Source organism: Bos mutus, chromosome 17 (genome assembly GCF_027580195.1).
Source record: "Bos mutus isolate GX-2022 chromosome 17, NWIPB_WYAK_1.1, whole genome shotgun sequence".
In the NCBI taxonomy this organism is placed as follows: Eukaryota; Metazoa; Chordata; class Mammalia; order Artiodactyla; family Bovidae; genus Bos; species Bos mutus.
The window spans coordinates 17,371,216-17,392,128 of record NC_091633.1 but is presented as its reverse complement, the minus strand read 5'-3'; the positions used below and the strand labels follow the sequence as shown (position 1 = coordinate 17,392,128).

The 20,913-nt window shown below is 35.0% G+C and overlaps 1 protein-coding gene across 9 annotated transcripts in view; it reads right to left on the bottom strand.

Annotated features, from left to right (window-relative positions):
* ATXN2 (ataxin 2) overlaps positions 1–20,913 on the bottom strand; it is a 103,605-nt gene that overhangs the window by 30,795 nt on the left and 51,897 nt on the right. For 7 of the 9 annotated variants that reach the window (XM_070386170.1, XM_070386161.1, XM_070386165.1 and 4 more), the window contains exons 6-14: positions 17,949–18,073; positions 15,657–15,748; positions 14,707–14,904; positions 13,080–13,258; positions 11,002–11,211; positions 8,393–8,575; positions 6,307–6,504; positions 5,576–5,683; positions 5,216–5,286 (exon numbers count right to left, since the gene is read on the bottom strand). In XM_070386170.1, the coding sequence (XP_070242271.1) occupies positions 5,216–5,286; positions 5,576–5,683; positions 6,307–6,504; positions 8,393–8,575; positions 11,002–11,211; positions 13,080–13,258; positions 14,707–14,904; positions 15,657–15,748; positions 17,949–18,073 (1,364 nt within the window). The remainder of the gene's footprint in view (positions 1–5,215; positions 5,287–5,575; positions 5,684–6,306; positions 6,505–8,392; positions 8,576–11,001; positions 11,212–13,079; positions 13,259–14,706; positions 14,905–15,656; positions 15,749–17,948; positions 18,074–20,913) is intronic. The other 2 variants (XM_070386167.1, XM_070386168.1) reach the window with 2 other exon arrangements.

Here is a 20,913-nt window from a genome sequence, read left to right as displayed (position 1 = left end):
GATAATCAGAAGTCACTGAAGAATTTTAAGCAAGATTTACAGTTTACAAAGATGAGTGTAGCAGCCCTGTAGAAAATGAACTGGAGGAAGCTGAGTAAGGGTGTAGAGAGACTTGTTATGCATGTTGGACTAAGACCTGGGCTTGACTTTGAGAAGTGGTGGGTTGGAAATTCTGAAGTAAGTGGATTCAGAGGGAGACCTGACTAGACATGCAGGTCAGTTAAGACTTTATAACCTATAAGGTATAGGAAACCACAAAACAGAAGCACCAACAACAAGAGCCGAAGACAAACACGTTGGTAACATATGTGATGGGGTTTTTAAGTTTGCAGACTAGAAGCAAGCATTGCTACTATTGTCTGATAATGACTTAAGATGCCCTACTCCACAGAAGAAAGAAAACAGGGATAGCTGAAGGGAAAGAAAAGGAAAAGGGAATCATTAGGTCCCAATGGTGGAAATGAGAATAAATCCAAGCAACAGCCCAAGGCAGTAAGAATAAGCTAAAGAGCAACTGCACAGAAAAAGAGGCTGCAAGACTAGAGAGGGACAAACTATCTCCTGAGCCTCAAGAAAGGCAGACCAACGTCAAAATCTCACTACTGGGAGCCTTGGTGTCCTGGCAAGCAGTACCACACATCTCAGGGACTTCTCAAGTTTCACTGCATCACTAATATAGTTACAGAGCCTCATGTAGTTGAAGGCAGAAAGTGATAACAACATTTGGACACAGTCAGAATTTAAGTCACAATACAGGTACTTAATGTTTTGCCAAGGCTATACGTTTGCAATAGTTTGAAATCAGAGAGCGTGATACTTCTAGCTTGTTTTTTCTAGAGATTTCTTTGGTTATTCAGGGTCTTTTGTGATTCCATACAATTTCTACTTTTGTGTTTTTTCTGTGAAAAAAATCCATTGGAATTTTGATAGGATTGCACTGAATCTGTAGATTGCTTTGGACAATGGAAAAGTAAAATTCTTATGTGACTCAGTAAAAAACCCATGGTTGCCAGTGTAATTTTGCTTTATCTATATTTTGGTAATAATTAATATTTACTGAGTATATACTATGAGTCAAGAATGGTATTAAAACCGTTTATAGGCAGTATCTCATTAATTCTCACAAGAACACAATGAAGTAGGTTCTACAATTATCCCATTTGGGCTCAGGGGAATCTAGATAACATGCCTCAATGTTGTACTGAGGACAAGATATAAACATAGATCATATACTTATCTCCAAAATCCACACCATTAAGCTGTAACAGATTGAATTATTAGCAATTCTTTTACACAAATAAAGCTATCAGCACCCTGCACTGAGCTATATTAGAGCTTCTTGATGGCACTCTGAGCAGAGGGGCCCCAGAACTGTAGGATACTCCTATTTCTGTCTGAGTGAAGGACCACAGATTTTGTGAACCATCATAGTTTACGGCCATGTGCACACCATGAGAGTGGCTATGATGATTCATTCATTGAACACTGCAGCACACAGAATGCATTAGCTACTGTCCAAACCACTGCTGGAGGATGAAACACACAGATGGTTAGCCCTATCTTACTAGCCATGTGACATGCGGGTAAGTTAATTTATCTTTGCCTCAGTTTCCTGATATACACATTTCAGAAACACACAGAACCTGCTTCAAAATGATGACAATAAAGGATTTATTACATAAGCTCTTAGAACAGTCTCTGATACATAGGAAATTATAGTTAAACTAATAACATTCCTTTATCTAAAGATAATTATAAAGCCCATCCTCAAACATTATTTTACAATCATTTCTTTGCTTTCTAGTATTCACTTACAGACCAGACAGTTATTTATAAGAGACTTAATAATGCTTTTGAATTTTCAGGTCCCCCAAAATATTGAGAAGTCCCAAAGAAATAAGTTCTAAAGCTGCAACTACACAGAACTTTAAAGAGTCAAGTATTAAAGGTTTATAGAAAGTTGTGAACTGATAATATGAAGAGCCAAAATGTTTTCTATTAAATGAAGAAACAATAAACTTAAAAAAATACACTAACACTAGTATAGACGGTATGGTACTGGCAAAAAGGACAGACATATAAAGATCTATGCAGGAAAAGTGAGTATAACTATATACTCCCAACTTTGTGGTTAAATGATTTTCAGCAAAGGTGCAAAGTCACTTCAATTCAATCTAATTCAATGTCTTTTCAAAAGATGGTGCTGGGACAAGTGATATCCATTGGTAAAAGACTGAATTTGAAACCCTATCAAAACTATGTTTTAAAAATCACTCAAAATATAAATTGGTGCAGCCACTATGGAGAACAGTATGGAGGTTCCTTAAAAAAACCAAAATTGAGTTACGATATGAACCAGCAATCCTACTCCTGGGTATGTTATCCAGAAAAGATAAAAACTCTAATTCAAAAAGATATGTACACCCCAATGTTCATCAGCAGCACTATTTACAATAACCGCGACACATAAGCGACCTAGATATACACATCAACACATGAATGGATAAAGATGTGTGCTGTGTATACACACACAATCAACCATAAAAGAATAATATGTCATTTGGATAAACATGTGTGCTGTGTATACACACACAATCAGCCATAAAAGATGAATATGTCATTTGTATTATTTGCAACATGGCTGGACCTAGAGATTATCATACTAAGTGAAGTAAGTCAGGCAGAAAAAGGTAAATATATGACATGGAATCTAAAAAAACGACACAAACAAACATACTTATATTACAGAAATTAATGCACAGAAAATAACTCATTGTTATAAAAGGGGAAGGGAGGGGATATATAAGGAGTTTGAGATTAACAGATATAATGCTACAAAAATGAAATATAAAAAATACATGGAACTACTGTATGGCACAGGGAACTACATTCAGTATCAAGTAATAACCTACAATGGAAAAGAATCTGAGAAAGAATACACACACATGGAACTGAACCACTTTGCTATACACCTGAAACTTAACACAACACTGTAAATCAGCTACACTTCAACTTAAAAAATTAACTCAAAATGGAATCCAGCTCTAAGTGACACTTTTAGAAGAAAACAGTAAATCTTTATGACTATAGATTAGGCAATGGTTTATTAGATATGACAACAAAAGCACAAGGAACAGAAGAAAAAAAACAAGATGAATTGGACTGCATCAAAATTATAAATTTTGTGCTTCAAGGGTCAATATCAAGAAAGTGAACAGACAACCCACAGAAAGGAAGAAATTGCAAACCCTACATCTGATGCAAGACTTGTACACAGAATAAACAGAGAACTTTCACAATTCAATAAAAAGATAACTCAATTTTTAAAATGGGCAAAGATCTGAATAAACATTTCTCCAAAGAAGACATACAAATGAGCAATCAACACATATATAAAAAGATGCTCAATAGCATCAGCTGTCAGAAAAATGCAAGTCAAAACCACAATCAAAACAACAAATAGTAACAAGTGTTGGTAAAGATGTGGAGAAACAGGAACCCTCATATACTGCCGGTGGGAATGTAACATAGTGCAGCTGCTTTGGCGAAGAATCAAGTTTTCCTCAAAAGGTGAAGGACAGAGGTACCAGACACAGAAATTCCACTCTTAGGTATATACTCAGGAGAAATGAAAACATATGGTCACACAAAAACTGTATACTAATATTCACAGCAGCATTATTCACTATAGTCAAAAAGAACCCAAAGACACATCAACTGATGATAAATGAATAAATAAAATATGATCTATCCACACAATGGAATATTATTCATAAAAGTATTGAAGTACTAACATAGGTTACATGGACAAATCTTGAAAACATGATGGTAAGTGAAAAAGCCACTCACAAAAAGGCCATTTATTGCATGGTTCCATGCACATGAAGTGTCCAGAAGAGGCAATCCATGAAGAAAAAGATCAGTGGTTACTGGGGGGTACGGGCGTGGGAGGGGGTGGAAGTGTTTGAAAGCAAATGAGCACTGACTGCTAAGGGCTTATGTGATGGTTGTATAAACTGTGTGAATATACCAAAACCCACTAAACTGTATACTTTAAATGGATAAATTGTATGATATATAAATTATACTTTAATAAAACTGTTAAAAAAAAGTACTATCTCATATACTTCAAAGTAAAAATTTTCTTTCCTTCATAACATAATAAATTCATGCAAGTGTACTATAAGAAGAGAATGAAGGACTGACTGTAAAAAAAAAAAATACTGACAAAATACAAGTAAATGGGCAAGGACATAACATTTATATCAAACTGAAGATTAAACAAAATAATACCATCTGTGGTTTAGGGATGTATTCACATGCAGTGTAAAGAACCACAAGGAAAGAAACCTTTCACTAGGCAGGAGATGCAGCTGAGGAGGGCAACTACACAGGAGACTGTTTGTTGGAATGCTTGACACATCAAGCTGGTAGTGGGCATCTGGGCAGTCATTTTTCTTTGTATTGTGTCTATGCATTAACTATAGCTTAAAAAACTAAATTCACAACTGTTAAGAGCATTAAAGTAGAATAAATGTGTTAAAAGTATGAAGTAATATTTAAATTTAATATTTTGAATGGTGCCAATAAGTTAGGAATGATGCTACTGGCAAAAACTTAAATTTTTAGGAAGCCAGAACACAGGCTAGGAAAAGGCTGGTTTTGCCTTTGATCCATTCAACTTTTATCAGCCTCTGAAAAAAAAAGGGGGCTGAATTAATCAGATTTTTCCCCATTAACATGATGTTTCAGGATGATTTCTTGATTTGGTCTCAAAATACACCTTGATATGTACAGTATGTTATAGTAAATGCTAGGCAAAAGAATGAACAGTCATCTAGGAGAGATCAGATCCAGCAAGTCTTTAGAGAAATGATACTGCAGAAAGATGTCTATCACAATCCATTTGTGCACGAGTATAAATCTGCAACCAGGGTTCAATTGTCATCAAATAATATAATCAAATGAGTATCAAATAACAACTTATGTTGACTTCCAACATCAGAAGTACATTCTCTTTCATTTAGTATCTGTTGTTCTTATCAAATCTCATGATTTTAATTACCTCACATAAAGCATAGGCAAAGACAACTATGAGAATGTTTAGCTTTCTATAAACATGGTTTGATTATTCTGGGTATATATATAATGCATTTTTTAGTACATTTAAAAATTTTTTCTTAAATTCTAATTCATTAGTCAATACTATACTTACCCTAAAATCATTCTTAAATTTCTTTAAATCATCAATCTGTTTTCTATGTTCAGAAACAATTGGTGATATACCTGCAAAATTAAGGAAGTGTTAGATCTAAAATAATTTTAAGCTGAAGATTAGAAATAAATCTGGATCTAACTTAAAATTCTTTTAGGATAGGATGCTAGAAATGAAAATAAATTCTACTATTAAAATAATTAAAAAACTCAACATATTAATTATAGATTTTGACATGTTAAATTACACATTTAAATATGTACAATCCTAAGAAAAAGTATTGACCAAAAAATACTCAATACTGGACATGAGATTAAGACATATTCTCTCTTATTTCTAAAGACTTTTTAAAGCTCTAACCTTTATTTTCAGCTTTTGAGAAGCTGGATGATGTCTCACTGGGCTTCATATTTTCTTTATTCCCTGCAGGAGAGTTTTGCCTCTGATCTTGAAGCCTGGAATCTTTAGCTAGAAAATGATATTTTACAAAAACTCAAAGTTAGATAAAAGCTATAAAAGTAAAATGAGAAAATATTCAACAATTTTGATCCTTTTTGTTTTTACAAAAGAACATTTCCATTTAAATAGAGGCTTTCCAACTTTGTAGACATAGAAACATGAACTTAATTATATTGATATTTACTACCCAGGAATGTAAACTATCTTAACAACACACATTGAAGAATAACAGATGAGATTAGCAGTATTACTTAAACAACTAACTGCATTTATATAAAATTTTAAATGTGCCCTCAAATACACTGTTGTTCTTGTTTAGTCGCTAAGTCATGTCTGACTCTTTTGAGACCCCATGGATCCCCGCCTGCCAGGCTCCTCCATCCAAGGGATTCTTCAGGCAAGAATACTGAAGTGGGTTGCCATTTCCTTCTCCAGGGGATCTTCCTGATCCAGGGATCGAATCCGTATCTCCTACACTGACAGGCGGGTTCTTTCCTACTGAGCTACCAGGAAGTCACTCTCAAATACATACCTAAGAATAAAACAACACAGACACTTTTCGTAAACTGTTAAACCTCTAACACACAACTTCATAAAAGACACTGTGGATCTGGAAGCCCTTTCTTACATACCCTCAAGAGATGGGGTAACAGCTCTGTTGGATGCAGGACTGGCAGGTGTAGGAGATGCAGCTGGTACAGGCATAGCAACAGCTTCAGCTGGGATAATACCAGCTTGGGGAGAAGCAAGAACTGGCCCACTAGGAGTATTTCCAATACTATTCTGTCTGGGAGACCTGGGTCTGTGAGTTTTAGGGGATAATCTTGGAACTACAAGAAAGAAAAAAGTTACCCATTATATTCTCAAGCTAAATGTCACTTCTTCAAAACAGTGTCTCTGAAGATCTAGGTAAAAGAGTTCTATCTGACCTCCTCCCCCAATTACTCTTTATCCCATCATTCTGTTTTCTTTTTCAAAGTCTCAGGAATAGAGGTGATGATGGAGACAACAAATATCTCAAAAATGAAAGCAATTATTACTAATACCTATGTCCAACAGTAGTTTTCTAACTAAATATATTAATTTTAAAACAAAGTATTTGAAATGAATTTAGAAACTGGATTTCTAAGGCAGGAAAAATGCTACTTTTTAGGATAAAAATAACAACACTCTCTACTAAAAAGTAAGACTGTCTCTTTAAAGTAGGAAGGTGTTGGGGGGATCCCTAAGAAGTAGACTTCTTTGTTCCTCCTTCAAATAATAAACTTGAACATCTTTCAGCAGTTTGCAGCCAATCCTATATACTCCTTAACACATCAAAATTCATGTTGCAGTAATTAAGGAGATCAGGAACTCACTTTAGCTGAGACAGATAATCCAAGGTGGGGTTCATATTTCAGTGACTTTGAAATAAGTATCTAACAGGTTTCATGTTTCATTACAAACCTATTCAGATTCCAAAGATCTAGAGAAAACGGTTCAATTTATTTCACTTTAGTGGTTCTTTACTTTTTTATGTCAAAAGGATCATGGAAGAAAGTATTACTTAACAACTACCTTTTTTCTAATTAATATAGAGTAAACTCTAACACCATTTTGTGCATATCTCTTAACAACTGTGATTTTACTCTTTCACTTCTATAATGCTGTTACTTTCAAAATTCATTTCCGGGTCATCTGAGTAATATCAAATAATGATACACTGAAGAAATAAATATTTTAGAAATTCTATTTTTTTGTTAATTATTTCCTTGTAATTGAAGACCAAATAAGAAAACAGAAAATTAAAAGGAATTTACAGTAAACTTAAACCTAAAATTATATATGAAGGTGAGCAATGTGTATTAACTAAAGATATTTAATGGAGTTGGGTATATTTTTGTTTGTTTAAAGATTTTTTTTCTTTTAAAAGTCCCATGCATTGATTAACAGAGTTTATGACCAAAAAACACACAATCATTACATGCTCAAACTCTAGTTATCATGGAAGCAATACATTAAGTAGCAAAAGCAGTTTTAACCTAATTCTAAGATCCTGTCAAAGTATATTTTTTACACTTTCATAGCTTCCATCAGCACATTCTTCGGGCTAATCACAGAAAATTTGGGCTCCTGTGTTTGTTATTCCTTACAAGTGAAATATGGTCAGGAATTAGTGCCATATATAGATACTAAAGAAACCCACAGGACCTAGGCCCAGAATATTGCCTGGTATAAACTAGGATATCAACAAAAATGTATGGGAAGAATGGGGGGTGGGGGAAAGAAATACATAGCACTGTAAGCCCAAAATATTAATAAATGTTTGTGAAAGAATCAATGAACAAGGCTGCTAAGAAGACATGAAATATGATCCCTCCAAATGTTGTTTATGTACTATATTTGCTTTCCATTTGAGTGGAACTTTATAAAACTATAAAGTATATTCATATTTATGAACCCCATATGAATCTCACCTAAAATCAGAGAATAGACTAGGGAAAAATTACTTTACTCACTGAGAAAACTGAAATTCAGGATGATCACATGATTTGCCCTTAACATATGGTGAATAACTGGTAGAGCCCAAAATAAAAATAGTTTTCTCAATTCCTGGTTACTCCACTATTTTTTATACACATAGACTTCCTCACATAGAGCTCAAGCTCAGCCCTTTTCACATCCAGTAGAATAACAAAATGAACACTGTTATTACGCTCCAAGCCAAGTGTCACCTACCTCCGCTGACCACGGATGACCATGTGCCCCCTGCAGGACTGGTCCTTGCTGTTGGAGGAGCAGCTGCTTCACTTGGTGGGGTATGGGATACAAATTCTAGGCCACTGGAAATGGAACCCCTCCCAGCAGAAACTCTGTGATTTCGAGGGTGTCGCTGGGCCTTTGGGGACATCCTTGGAGGCCCTAAGAAAGGAACAGTGAACATCACATAAATGCCACAATGTCCATCAGTACTACTTTTCTGCTAAATACACACAGCCCATTCTTTCTCTTTCCCTTCCTCCCTTTCCCTCACACACACACATATTCTCCCACTTTCTCTTTCATTCCATCTTGGTTTAAAAAAAGAAAATAAGCACCATACATATTTTTGGCCATACTTTTTCAGAATTATTTTGTGGAATGCCATAAAATTTTATAAATAAATTTTGTTCCCTTTTATTTTTTTAAAAAAAGGGAAGGATGCAGTTGGTGGTAAGAAATCAAATAAGATGTCACAGCTCTTCAAAGATCTTAGCAATTTGTTTAATCTATATCCATTATTTGTAGGTATATAAAAATAAGTATGACAAAATGTTAATAAAGTTATAGCTATATGATGAAATAAATTTTTAACATACACTTTTAGCTTTCTCCCTCAAATTTGCTGTATTACTTCTAAGACTAGGAAAAAAAATTACTGAACAAAAAACTACTTTGATACACCTTTGTAGTAGCTAAAACAAAAACAAAAACAAAAAAACAGTCCTCACCTGTAGAGTGTCTCAGACTAAACAGGCTGTGAACTGAAACTTCTATGGCTAAGGCACTGGTTTGTATACTAGAGTAATTTACATCTGGGGAAGAAATTTGCACTATATGAATCATCAAAATCCCACATCAATCAATTGTCACATTAGTGATTTCTGTTTATAAAGAAGTCTCCTATGCATTGAAGCAAAAGTGTCAGGTGAAAACAGTGAATACAATGACTCTTACAACAGAAACCTGACAGTGGTAACACTTGGCAAACTCATTCTTAATGCCAAAGCCAATGCTTCTCACCTTCTTTTTTTTTTTTTTTTTTTGCCCATGCTACGTTGGAGTGTGAGATCTTAGTTTCCTGACCAGGGATCGAACCTGTACCTCCTGCAGTGGAAACCAGAGTCTTAACCACTGGGCCATCAGGTAAGTCCCTTGCCAAACTCTTTAGGATGTTAAATTAATTTGTGTCCTCAATAGGAATACAATCATGAGCACAGTCTTACAAAGAGTGTTACTATAATTTTTAACTGGAGATATAATTTATATTGAAGATGAGTTAAGAACTGGGTATTTAAATATTCATACATATTTTTTACATCCTTTTATAGGAAAAGACCAAGAAAGATGGCTGACACAGCTCAGTGAAATCAAACTAACTTTAAAAAGTTCAGTTTTTGGCAAGATGTGAAATACTTATAGAAAGAAAATTTATTCTAAACACAGAAAACCATTGTATTTCATAGTTTTATTTTGAGGTTCACATTTTAAAAATGCTTCAGTGTCACCTAACTATATGACTAGAAAACACTAATTCTAATTAGTTAAAAAGAAAAACTGAATAATGTAGCCTCCCTGAACATGCAAAAGGTAAACTTTTATGTGAATCTGTACATCTAACAGTGGTGAACAAGCTCACATTCAGTAATGTGAATTTTATCTAACACATTCTCATGATATGAACATCACTTACACAAACAACAGACCACAACAAAATATGTCAACAGAATTTAACTTCTCATTTACAGGCCACCATCATAGGCACTTGAGTAAGGAAGTCACCTTGAAAATCAGCCTAACATGTTGTTCAAGGTTAGCTGCTTCAGTCAAGATCACATGACCTCGCTGCCTGGACAGCAACAATTTATTAAAAAGCAGCCAATACAGTTTTCTCCAGGGAAGCATTTTCTGCCAGAAAGCTGTATTAGTCTCAATATAAGCGATATCAACTGTAATTACAATGAATGAGAATTACAGGATTTTATTCTGTTTTTTCTTTTCATAGGGTAAACAAAAACAAAACAAAAAACCCCTAAAGATTCATACATTGTTTTCTACAGTAACAATTTTATCTTAGATTAAGAATTTCCTCTAAAGACTTTCACTACAAAATATTACAAAATTAAAAAAAAAATCCCAAACACAAAATCAAACTCTATATTGTAATTTAAGGGTAAACATATCAAGGCAGCCATATGCAATGTCCCTCTCAAAAAGGACCATTAAACCACCACTCCTACCTAATGTCAACAAGCAGATTCACTAGTATGAAGAAGGTTCACTGTTTACCATTAACCACTGTGTACACTGTAAAGTGGGAGGGAGAAGACCCTGGGCTGTAAAAGAGCATCATTACCAGGCAGAGACAAACCCCCATTCTCACAATTCAGGATAGTTCATAGCTTTATACAGCATTTATCAAATTTCTAATAAACAAAAGGTTAATAGAAATAGTTTTAATAAACTAAAGTTAAAACACAGAAATTATAGGTTATTAAATAATGAAGAGGAAACTATTTTGTAATTATAAACTCACATAGGAGTTAAACAAAGACAAACAAAAACATGAACAAATTGTGGTATTGTACCTTCTGAAGACATGCGTTTAGGCATAGTAGAGACAGGAGCTGGAGAACCATGAGCAGAGGGGTGAGACGGGGGTCTGGATGGCCGCGAGGGGGGCCTGGAGGGCGGCCGTGTAGGGGTGGCTGCCCGAGGTGGAAGAGAGTTGGGACCTGACTGGTAGCGAGAAGGTGGGCGAGAGGAAGGAGATGGGCAAGGCGATGGCCAGGGAACACCTGACAGAACAAATGATATGAAGGAAAGTATAAAAACTAAAGAAAAAAATGAGGGAAAAAAGTAAACAGAAAAAAAGTAAAATGACAAAAATGATTTCTTGTACATTTTAACCCTTTGAGGACAGTCATTTGATTTGTGATAAGTTTTAGCATAACTTAACTGACATAAATTCACATTTTACTTTAACCTCCTTAAAATTAAGTCTGTTTAAATGAATACACGTTCCCAAAGGGTTAATTAGGATCTACACATACTATTGAAGAAGACAGTTAAGACTTTGCCTATTCACCTGCTTCTATAACTGTTTTTTGGAAAATCAATTGTTAAAAGGAGAATAACATACACTAGGTAATTTCACACAATCAATCACAAAACTCAGGGATAAAATTATTTATTTAAAGTTTTATCTTTTGAAACAACAGCTATTATAATCCCATTAAAAATATTAGTTTCTTAAAACTGTGGTTTTCTTCTAGTCTATACCTGAATATAAGGTTGAGTTTGAAATCACATTAAGCAGGTACATTTAAGTAGAACATTACTTCTACTATTTTCCAGAGTCACAGGAGTGACAGATTAATATTCACTGCCTTTTCAAAAAACATATTTTAACCTTATCAAGTTAGAAAAAGAAGGCGTATCTTCTAAATAACTTATGCAGTGAAACATTTAAGAGACTGCGTAATAAACAATCCAACTACAAAGCAGTCATCACCAAATAAACTGACACTGAGGGATATGCACAGGTCAAAATACAGCTAACATGTAACATGACATCACTTACCTTAATCTTAGGAAACAGTCCAGGTCTCCTCTCCATAGGGTTCCACACACTTGAGTATCATACATTTCCCAGCCCCTTTCAGGTTTTTTACTTTTAAAATTCTGTTCATAAACAACTAAAATTCTTTACTCAGTGAGCAAAGAAATCTCACCCCAATACAAAGTATAGAAAATACTCAAGAGTGTTCATTTGGAGAGGAATTCTGGAGAAAGACTCAATGAAAACAAATGAAATTGGAAACTTAGTGTTCTCTATTTGTCTAACTTTCCAAACTTAAATACCTAAAATTGAATGCCCACTGTTCCCCCCAGGTTAGTATCTAATACACCATCAATATTTTAATTACCATAGTTCCATACAGTCTATGGTACTGCTGTTTCCAGTGTCCCTGACTTGTATGAGAGAGCCATGACCCATGAGCCATATTTAACCTAGATCTGGAGGGAGAATAGGAAAAAAAAAAAAAAAAAAAAATTCCTACTAAAGATGCAAATTTGCATATTTTAGTTAAGCTAAACTATAATATCTACCTTTATATTGAATTTTTATTTTTTTAAGCACTTTTTCCCCACCATCTTCACATGACTGTTGGCCATGTCTTGTACTGCAAGGTACCTCAAATCCTCTTGAAGTAAGCAGAATATAAATATATAAACAAACAGTTGATAAAAATGAATTTATATTAACCACTGAGCATTTCACACAGATTTGGATTTTCCATGTAAACTATGTCTAAATAATTTTATAGTCCAGTGTTTTTAAAATTGAGAACCTACCCAGTTTCCAATTTCTTTATATGTGGAGTGTTTTTTTGCCAAGTGAATGTCTTTGGTTAAATTTAGCATTTTACCTTAATACGTGAGTATTTCATCATGTTAAATTCTGTATATGCCAACAACATACTAATTTTTACAATTTTACTAATTTGATATCCACAAAGGCAAATTTTAAATATTTACTGAAAACTACTCCACAGAAATCATTAAAAGGTATGCATCCTCTTATCAACTATGTAAAACTGTAAATATTCAGAAAATTATATATTTGATCAATGAGATTGACAAATTTGGTCAAAATACTTGCCTCCATTAACTACTCTTTGGTCTGAACCAGAATTCGGGTTGAAATCTGAAGTGTGAGAGGTGGATCTTGATGGCATGGAGCCCGATCCAGGCTGGCCCATACGTGGTGAATTCTGACGCCCACTTCCCCAGGATATGACTTCTCTATTTCTTTGTCCAGGAGGAATATATTTATTTTCCCTGGAAATGAGAGATCCTCTAAATCATTTTATCCTAATAGATACCAGACCAATGAAACTTATCTAAAAGCAATTTAGGCAGAAGGGAACACTTGTTATTAAAAGGTTAAAAACAAACCAAATGGCCTCACTTCCAGACACCCTTATTCTTCCATTTTACTCTAAGCTCTAGGTCTGGCCTTTCTTTTCCCTCAGATTTTCCCCGTAAGGACAAAATAAAACAAACATGTATTCATTCATTCTTGTCCTACTTGATCTCCTTATGGCTGTTTCTATCAATCATCATCTGTCTTCTTGAAACTCTTCTTCCTTGGTTTTCTCTGCGATCTCTTCTCTTTGTAGCTGTTCATTAGTTTTTCATGGTTTTCACATCAATCCCCCAAATCCACACTGTCAGTCTCACAGTCTCAGTATCTCTCACTGAACACTTAAATTCAAATCACGATTCCTAAACTGCAAGTGCCTTTAGGACAGAATGTGTATCTTATTCTACCAGGTATGTAGCAGGTGGTTCTCACAACACATATTTATGAATAAATTCATGAAAGATCTGTGAGCCCTTCGAATGCAATAAATTGCACAAATGGACTCACTATATCTCCCCTCAAGCTTGCTTGGTGTTTTCTGTCTCTGATACCGGTACAACCACCAATCTGCTTAGTTATCAAATAAACTCAGGATCACCCCTGGTTTTTCTAACCTTTCTATCACTGGTCCTGGTCTCATTCTCACACTTGAACTATTTCAATACAATAACTGGCCTCTATGTCTCAGCCAGTTCTCAATGTCACCAGAGTTGGTTCACCCCATACCCTGCCTACAAGGTGCTCTTTAACATGACACACACAGAGTCTCACTCCTTTGGTTCCTATCACCAGCTACTACCACTGCAATGTCAATATACACCCTGTATTCCAGACATACGAAACAAGGTTTTTCCTCAATTGGACAAGTTCTTTCACCTGTCTTCACCATGCAAGGAATTCCTGTTTTATGCTTCTGTGAGTGACAGACAGATCTACTATCCTATCATAAAATATCACCTCATCTGTTAGGTATACTCTGATCCTACAAGGTTACGCTTGTTCCTTTTCACTTGCATATTCCTAGTACTCTGATCACACCTCTAAACTAGGAAATCACACTGAACTGTAATTATGTTATATGCACCCCTCCCCCAACCTGTTCATTTGTCTTTAACAAGCTCTTCCAGACCTTGGCTTGCTCGTCACTGTATATCCACCACTTGGCTCCACAGAGGTGATGTTCAGAAACTATTTTCCAAGAGTACTATAATCTTTTCACTAACAGAACCTGAAACCAACTCCATTTGCATTCTCTACCTAAGCTAAGTTAAAGGAAGATGAAATATAATAATAATAATACACCTTCTCACACAGACCTTGAGTTGTGTATCCAAAATACTGCATCATGATTTCCTTTAAATACCTAGTGTTTATGTTGTGGCCCTCACGTTCACTGGAATTTCTCTGAACTGCTGTGTATTTTTCTTCTTCACTCCTATCATCATTTTCCAGGGCCACCCGGGCTTTATACTGGGCACTTGATTCAATTTCTTCTGCTAACTGGTTTGCCCTTGCTTCTCGTTTTAAAAATTCTTCTGAGTTATCCCTTTCTAAGGGCACCCTGAAACAAATGAAAAGAAAAAGCAAAGTGTGTATTTTAAAGTAACAGTTTACATATCTGTCACAATCAACTATTAAGGCATTTGTTTAAAATGCTGGTAAAAACTGTAAAAGAGCTATAGTCATCTACTTATAAATCAGAATTTGAATTTTCTTATTACTTTTTCCTTAGAGTAATATAACATTTCCAAAACTGGTTAAATTACCTATTTCCCCATAACCTCTGCATTTGTCAATTTAGTTTTTACAGTGCAAAAATAAAAGAAAATTTATTTAGAACAAAAAAATCAGAGTATAAATAAGCTACATTTAATACCTATTTTAATGGGAATTTATCAGTGTAAGAAGTAACAATAATGTATAGTCACATAATTGTTTAACTTAAAATCTAACAGAGGACTTCACTGGTGGTCCAGTGGCTAAGACTCCATGCTCCCAAAGCAGGCGGCCTGGGTTCGATCCCTAGTGAGGGAACTAGATCCCAAGTGCTGCAACTAAGACCCTGAGCAGCCAAATAAATAAATATTAAAAAATAAAACAAGTTAAAAAAAAAAGTCTAACAGGAACATTTATTCAACATAATTTAAGCTGCTGCTGCTGCTAAGTTGCTTCAGTCGTGTCTGACTCTGTGCAACCCCATAGATGGCAGCCCATCAGGCTCCCCTGTCCCTGGGATTCTCCAGGCAAGAATTCTGGAGTGGTTGAAAATCAAAGGCAAATGCACTAAAACAAAAGCAAGCTTTAAAAACTTACGTATATGAAGACAGACTGCTATCGTATGTAGACACTACACCATAATTTTCTTCATTATATCGAAACATATCGTTGGGATCCCATCCATTAGACTAGAAGAGAACAAAATTCATTTTTCAAAATAACAAAGTATTGTCTTCTTTAATGCAGTTATAATCAAGATCTACATTAACAATTATCTACATTAACAAGATCTACATTATCATACTATTCAAGCAAAACCTAGCAAAAGTAAAAAATAGGCAAAAATTTGCTTTAAAAACGTCTTAAGGAAAAACTTCTCTTCTACACATCAGCCCCTACAAGTTGGTAAATAACTACAGCTGAACTTTGAACAATTCGGGGGGTGGGGTGTCAGGTGTACCAACTCCCTGCACAAGTATAAACCCTGTAGATTCAACCAACCTTGAATCGTACAGTACTATAGTATTTACTATTGCAAAACCTAAGTGTATAAATGTACTAGCATGGTTCAAACCTGTGTTGTTCAAGGTTCAACTGTGTTTGAAACAGTTATTTGAGATGTTTTAAGTTCAGAACATTTTAGTTACTTCATAAACTATGAGTCTCAGATCAGGGTTCTCTCCTTTTCCTACTCCTTACAGTGATCTTTCTACAAGGTATTTTACCTGAAACCTCTTTGAGTGAACTGATCATCAGGTCCAATTGATAAAAAGCGGTAAAATACAGCACATAATCAGTATCCATGTTAGCAGAGGGCACAGCATCATCTGAGCAATGTTGATGGCAATTTCAGGACAAAACCTTGCCTCTAAGATCACCCATCAACTGTGGCTCCTTCTGTGCTGCTTCAGATAGAATTGTAATACAAATCTACCACTCAATCAACTACTTCAGCCTAATATATGGGAGCAGGAAATTAGTTACCTATAGAAACTTTAAAATATGCTCTTTTAGTATATGCTCCATGTGAAAAATTTAAAGTGTGCAGAAACATATCCAGTGAAAAGTAATACTGCCAATCCCAGTGTGTATAGATAACCACCATTAACAACTTCTTGGGCATAATTCCAGACATTCTTTGTGCATATGTAAGAATGTGATTATTATCATCAGCTCTCTTTTACAGACATTCAAATAGGATCTTCTTGTTCTACAGCTTGCTTTTTCTTTTAATAAGTTCTAGGTATTTTCCCAGAACACCTTTCTTTCAAGAGGACATATACTACTTCAACTGAATGGAGGTATAATAAATTACCCATGTCCTACTGACGGACAGCTAGGATATTTCCTATTTTTCACTACTAGAAAAAAATGCTGTGAAAAACATCCTAATATAATTATTTGAATGTCTTATGAATACATTCACAGAGATAGAATTGCTGAACCAAACTGTTTTAAATTTTGAAAACATTGCCAGAATGTGCTCTAGAACGTGTCTATCAATTCAACTGCTTCACTATCAATTTAAAAAAAAGAGACAGAGAATGCTTGCTTCTTTTTATCCTCCAGAGGTGATGTGCTACACAAACCTGAGAAACTTCACATTAAGTAATATGTGGTTCTTTAAAAAGTTTGGAAACTACTGGATGGTGTCTATGAATTTCCAGTTTTACAACTGGACAATGACTTTAACATCAAACACAGGTTTGTTAAATAAGATTTCTCTGTAAGATTCAATGAAAGATTCATCTCATCCAAATTTTATTGCCTAAACACTCATTTCTGGCAAGAAACTTTGCTTGTATCTCCAGAGTTTAGAAACAGAATTTAAAGAATCCTAATGACAGAGTCATTATTAAGCATTGATTTACAAATGATGTGTTCTGGGAAAAGTAAAAATAATATGTCAAAAGGCTTTTGGAAATAGCCTTTTCCTCCTAATTTTAAGATAAAGAAACTTACTTTTTGCTGTAATTCTAATGTAACCTAATGATATAGCTTAATAATGAGTACCTCTTTGACAGACAAGAATCCTAAAAGTCACACTTTTACATCACTTCTTGCTAAAGACAACAAACAAGTCACCATTTTCCTCAGACTGCCCTATTCTGCAGGGCATTCAAAACTAAATATGCAGGCATTTCTAGTTTCCCATGGTTTCTAATCTAAACTTTTAAGTTGTTTATTAGGATTCACTTTAAAGACCTACAAATACTTCATATGCATCCCCAAGAAACATTTTTCTGTATATACTGCCTAGGGTGAAGTCTCTACACAATAAAACAGCTTATTTAAATACAGTCACAACAGCATACTTAAAACCAAGTGATAGGATGTCATACCGTATCACAGGACCATACTGTTACTAATTGAAAAGATTTTGCTTACAACATCATTTTCCAAAGCTTCCAGTTCGTCATTGGTAGTGAGTTCACCTGCATCCCAAGGCTCCAGGTCCTTTTCTTTGTGTTCACCATTCACTTTAGCACTGATAGCAGAGTCAGTAAAAGCATCTGCAAAGGATGGTTTTGGATGAAAGATCATACAACCAGACACTGGGCTACAAGAATACACACATGAATTATCAACAAAAATGCTAAAAAATTATTATGAAAAGTGACTTTCTAATACAGAAAAAATAGCATTCATTAACAGTATGCTTTCAGCTGTGTAATGCTTCTAATGCTTTTATCTTCAAAACACTTAACCTGATTCACTAAGTGGCACCGTAGATGACTACTGGAGGAAGGTATGTTTTACACATATAATTTTAAGCCACATGAAATGTTATAATGTATTAACACAAGTCATAAAAATATATTTAAGTATATTAAAAAATTATTAGTTTGTGTTTCAGAATTGATCCAGAAATTTTCTACAAATTCATCTAAAACAAGATCTCTCATGTTTAATTGACACATTAGGTATGCACTCAGAGCTGCTGCAGCCAAACATACGCAGATCTTTTAACTTTCCAAATCCATGTCCACATGCAGGGGTCAATATTCTAACATACCCTTGCCATTAATAACAAACGTCATTTTAAGTGACCCATCTCCACACAGAACCCTATTTCCCCATAGCCACTCTGTTACAAAATTCAGACCCCACTGTGTTACCTGTCCTCAGAAAGGCCTACCTAGACTTTCTGTCAACACTTTCTCACCTGTCTATCCTCGCCCCTCTTCTGCTAATGTTACTGAGGAGCACTAGCTTGTGAAAGCAGCATGGCATGGCATCAGTATGCTCACTGGCAGGATCTATCTATCCCATGGCTGCTGTCCAGCAAAGAAACTGTTTCTCCAGTTCAAAGTCAGGACTCAGCTAAATAGAAGTCTACTTGGGCAATGACAATGTTAGAAAATGCTTGGGAGATACAAGCTTACATTTAGATTCTGGGCCTAAAGTGTATCCCCCACCACACAAGGCTGTGGAGTAATACTTCTGCTGACCTGGCTGTGCCAGAGTACTGGCTCCCAGTCAAAAAAAATCAACACTTGTGTCTTCTTCAAAAGAGACAATTCCAGGGGGATTTTTGATTTGGTACTGTTTCTATAAATGTCACTGGCTACCCAATGGGCATGGCGATAGTGAAATAAGAAACTTGAGCCGGCATGGCACTCTAAGTCTAGCTAGCTCTTACCTCCTCTCATCTCAAACTAGGGGTGGTTAAGTGCATGTGGGTGTGTGTTCACGCACACTAGAGAATAAAAGCATAACTGCACATATGGGCTTAGCTACCAGCCCTATCAGGCAGCATGGCTCCTGCTGCCAGCAATTGTACAAGCCAAGAGCATGCCAAGGGGGATTCCTAAAGCAGCAGGTCTCAGCTGAGAGTGGGATCAGCACTCATTGGAAGATGACTGCATTTTGGGAAAGTTCTCTTAGGGGTTCTAACAGACTGATATTATCTTCACAATGCCATCCTCAGCTGTAAGTCACTGAAAGACCCTACAAATTTGAAGTTCTAGTCCATGTCACCTTAAACTTATGCAAATTCTTGGTAAAATTAATTTTGCCTTAGAGTATTTTCAAGAATGTGAAATGCTCCAAGAAAAACATCAAACAATAACTCACAATAGGTGGCTGAAATTCCCTATTTTAATTCTCACACAATTAGAACAGAAAACTAAGACTACGTAAAAATCACAAATCAGTCATACAAGCAGCAAGGGGATTAATTCTCATTTAAGAGCCTGTTAATGTTTTAATTACACTAGTTGTTGAAAAGCATATATTTAAATAAATAAGGCATTTACTCAGATGGAAACCCAGAATTAAAGACAATACTTTTTTATTCTAGAAATTAAAACCCAGAACAAAAGTTTAAAAAAAAAAAAGAAACAGAAACAGATCCACATAAATGGACTTATTGTTATTGCAGGGTGTTTGTGTGTGTCAAAGTATTTAGAAAAGACTAAGGACTGAGTCAGCAGTCCTCAAATTTAAAAAATGAAATATACAATAGAAACAGCTTAAATATACTTCTACTGGTATTATTTTAAACAAAAATCACAAAGGATCCTTGAAGAGGGAACCAAGGTGAAAAAGCAAGAGTCTAAAACTTCACTGAACCAAGTTTTACTCTGCTAATTACAATTTAGGTTGTATTAAGAGGCCATTATTAAACTACCTATCTTTAAAAAAATGCTACATTTTTATCTTAAATCAACCTTATAAATGAATTAACTGTTCACACAGTAGTTCTTAGCATCCCATTTTTCTTTCAGGACAGATAAGGTGTGGGAGGGAAAACACAAAAGTATGTTGGTATTGGTGAGGAATGATATTCCTTGATTCAAAAATTTCTCCCAAAGAAAAAGTCTCCGTATAAACATGAGTAAATATTTTAGGGAAAGATGTGCGTAAGATGCACAAAGTGGAGAATCAGCAAAATGAGGCTATCGTGTCAAGACGGCAGTAGAAAGCCTGGTCATATTAATAACACCGTATTTCAGGTCAACATTCTATCATTAGTTAGAAGGAAGCCAGACCTGGGTATTCATTCTATACTCTTACCAATATCTACTACTGTTAAGTCCTGAATAGTTATTTTATTAATAGCTGCATTTGGATTTTTGAAAAGAACCACTGTTGGTATGAAACAGTATAATGTTAGTGCTAGGATTTCTGCAAATATAATTTAATTAAAATTGTGCAAATTTTGCAATGCCATAAAGTCATAGTGCATTAATTTCCCATTATCCTCTATGGTAAGAAGCAAAAGCATTAAAAAAGCTGGATGCAAGAAAATGTGACTGTGAGAAAAATGTTAAACCTGTTTCTGAAAGAACTACAGGCATAAAAAGAAAAGAATAAAAGTGATCAGATGAGATAATAAAAGATGACAAAG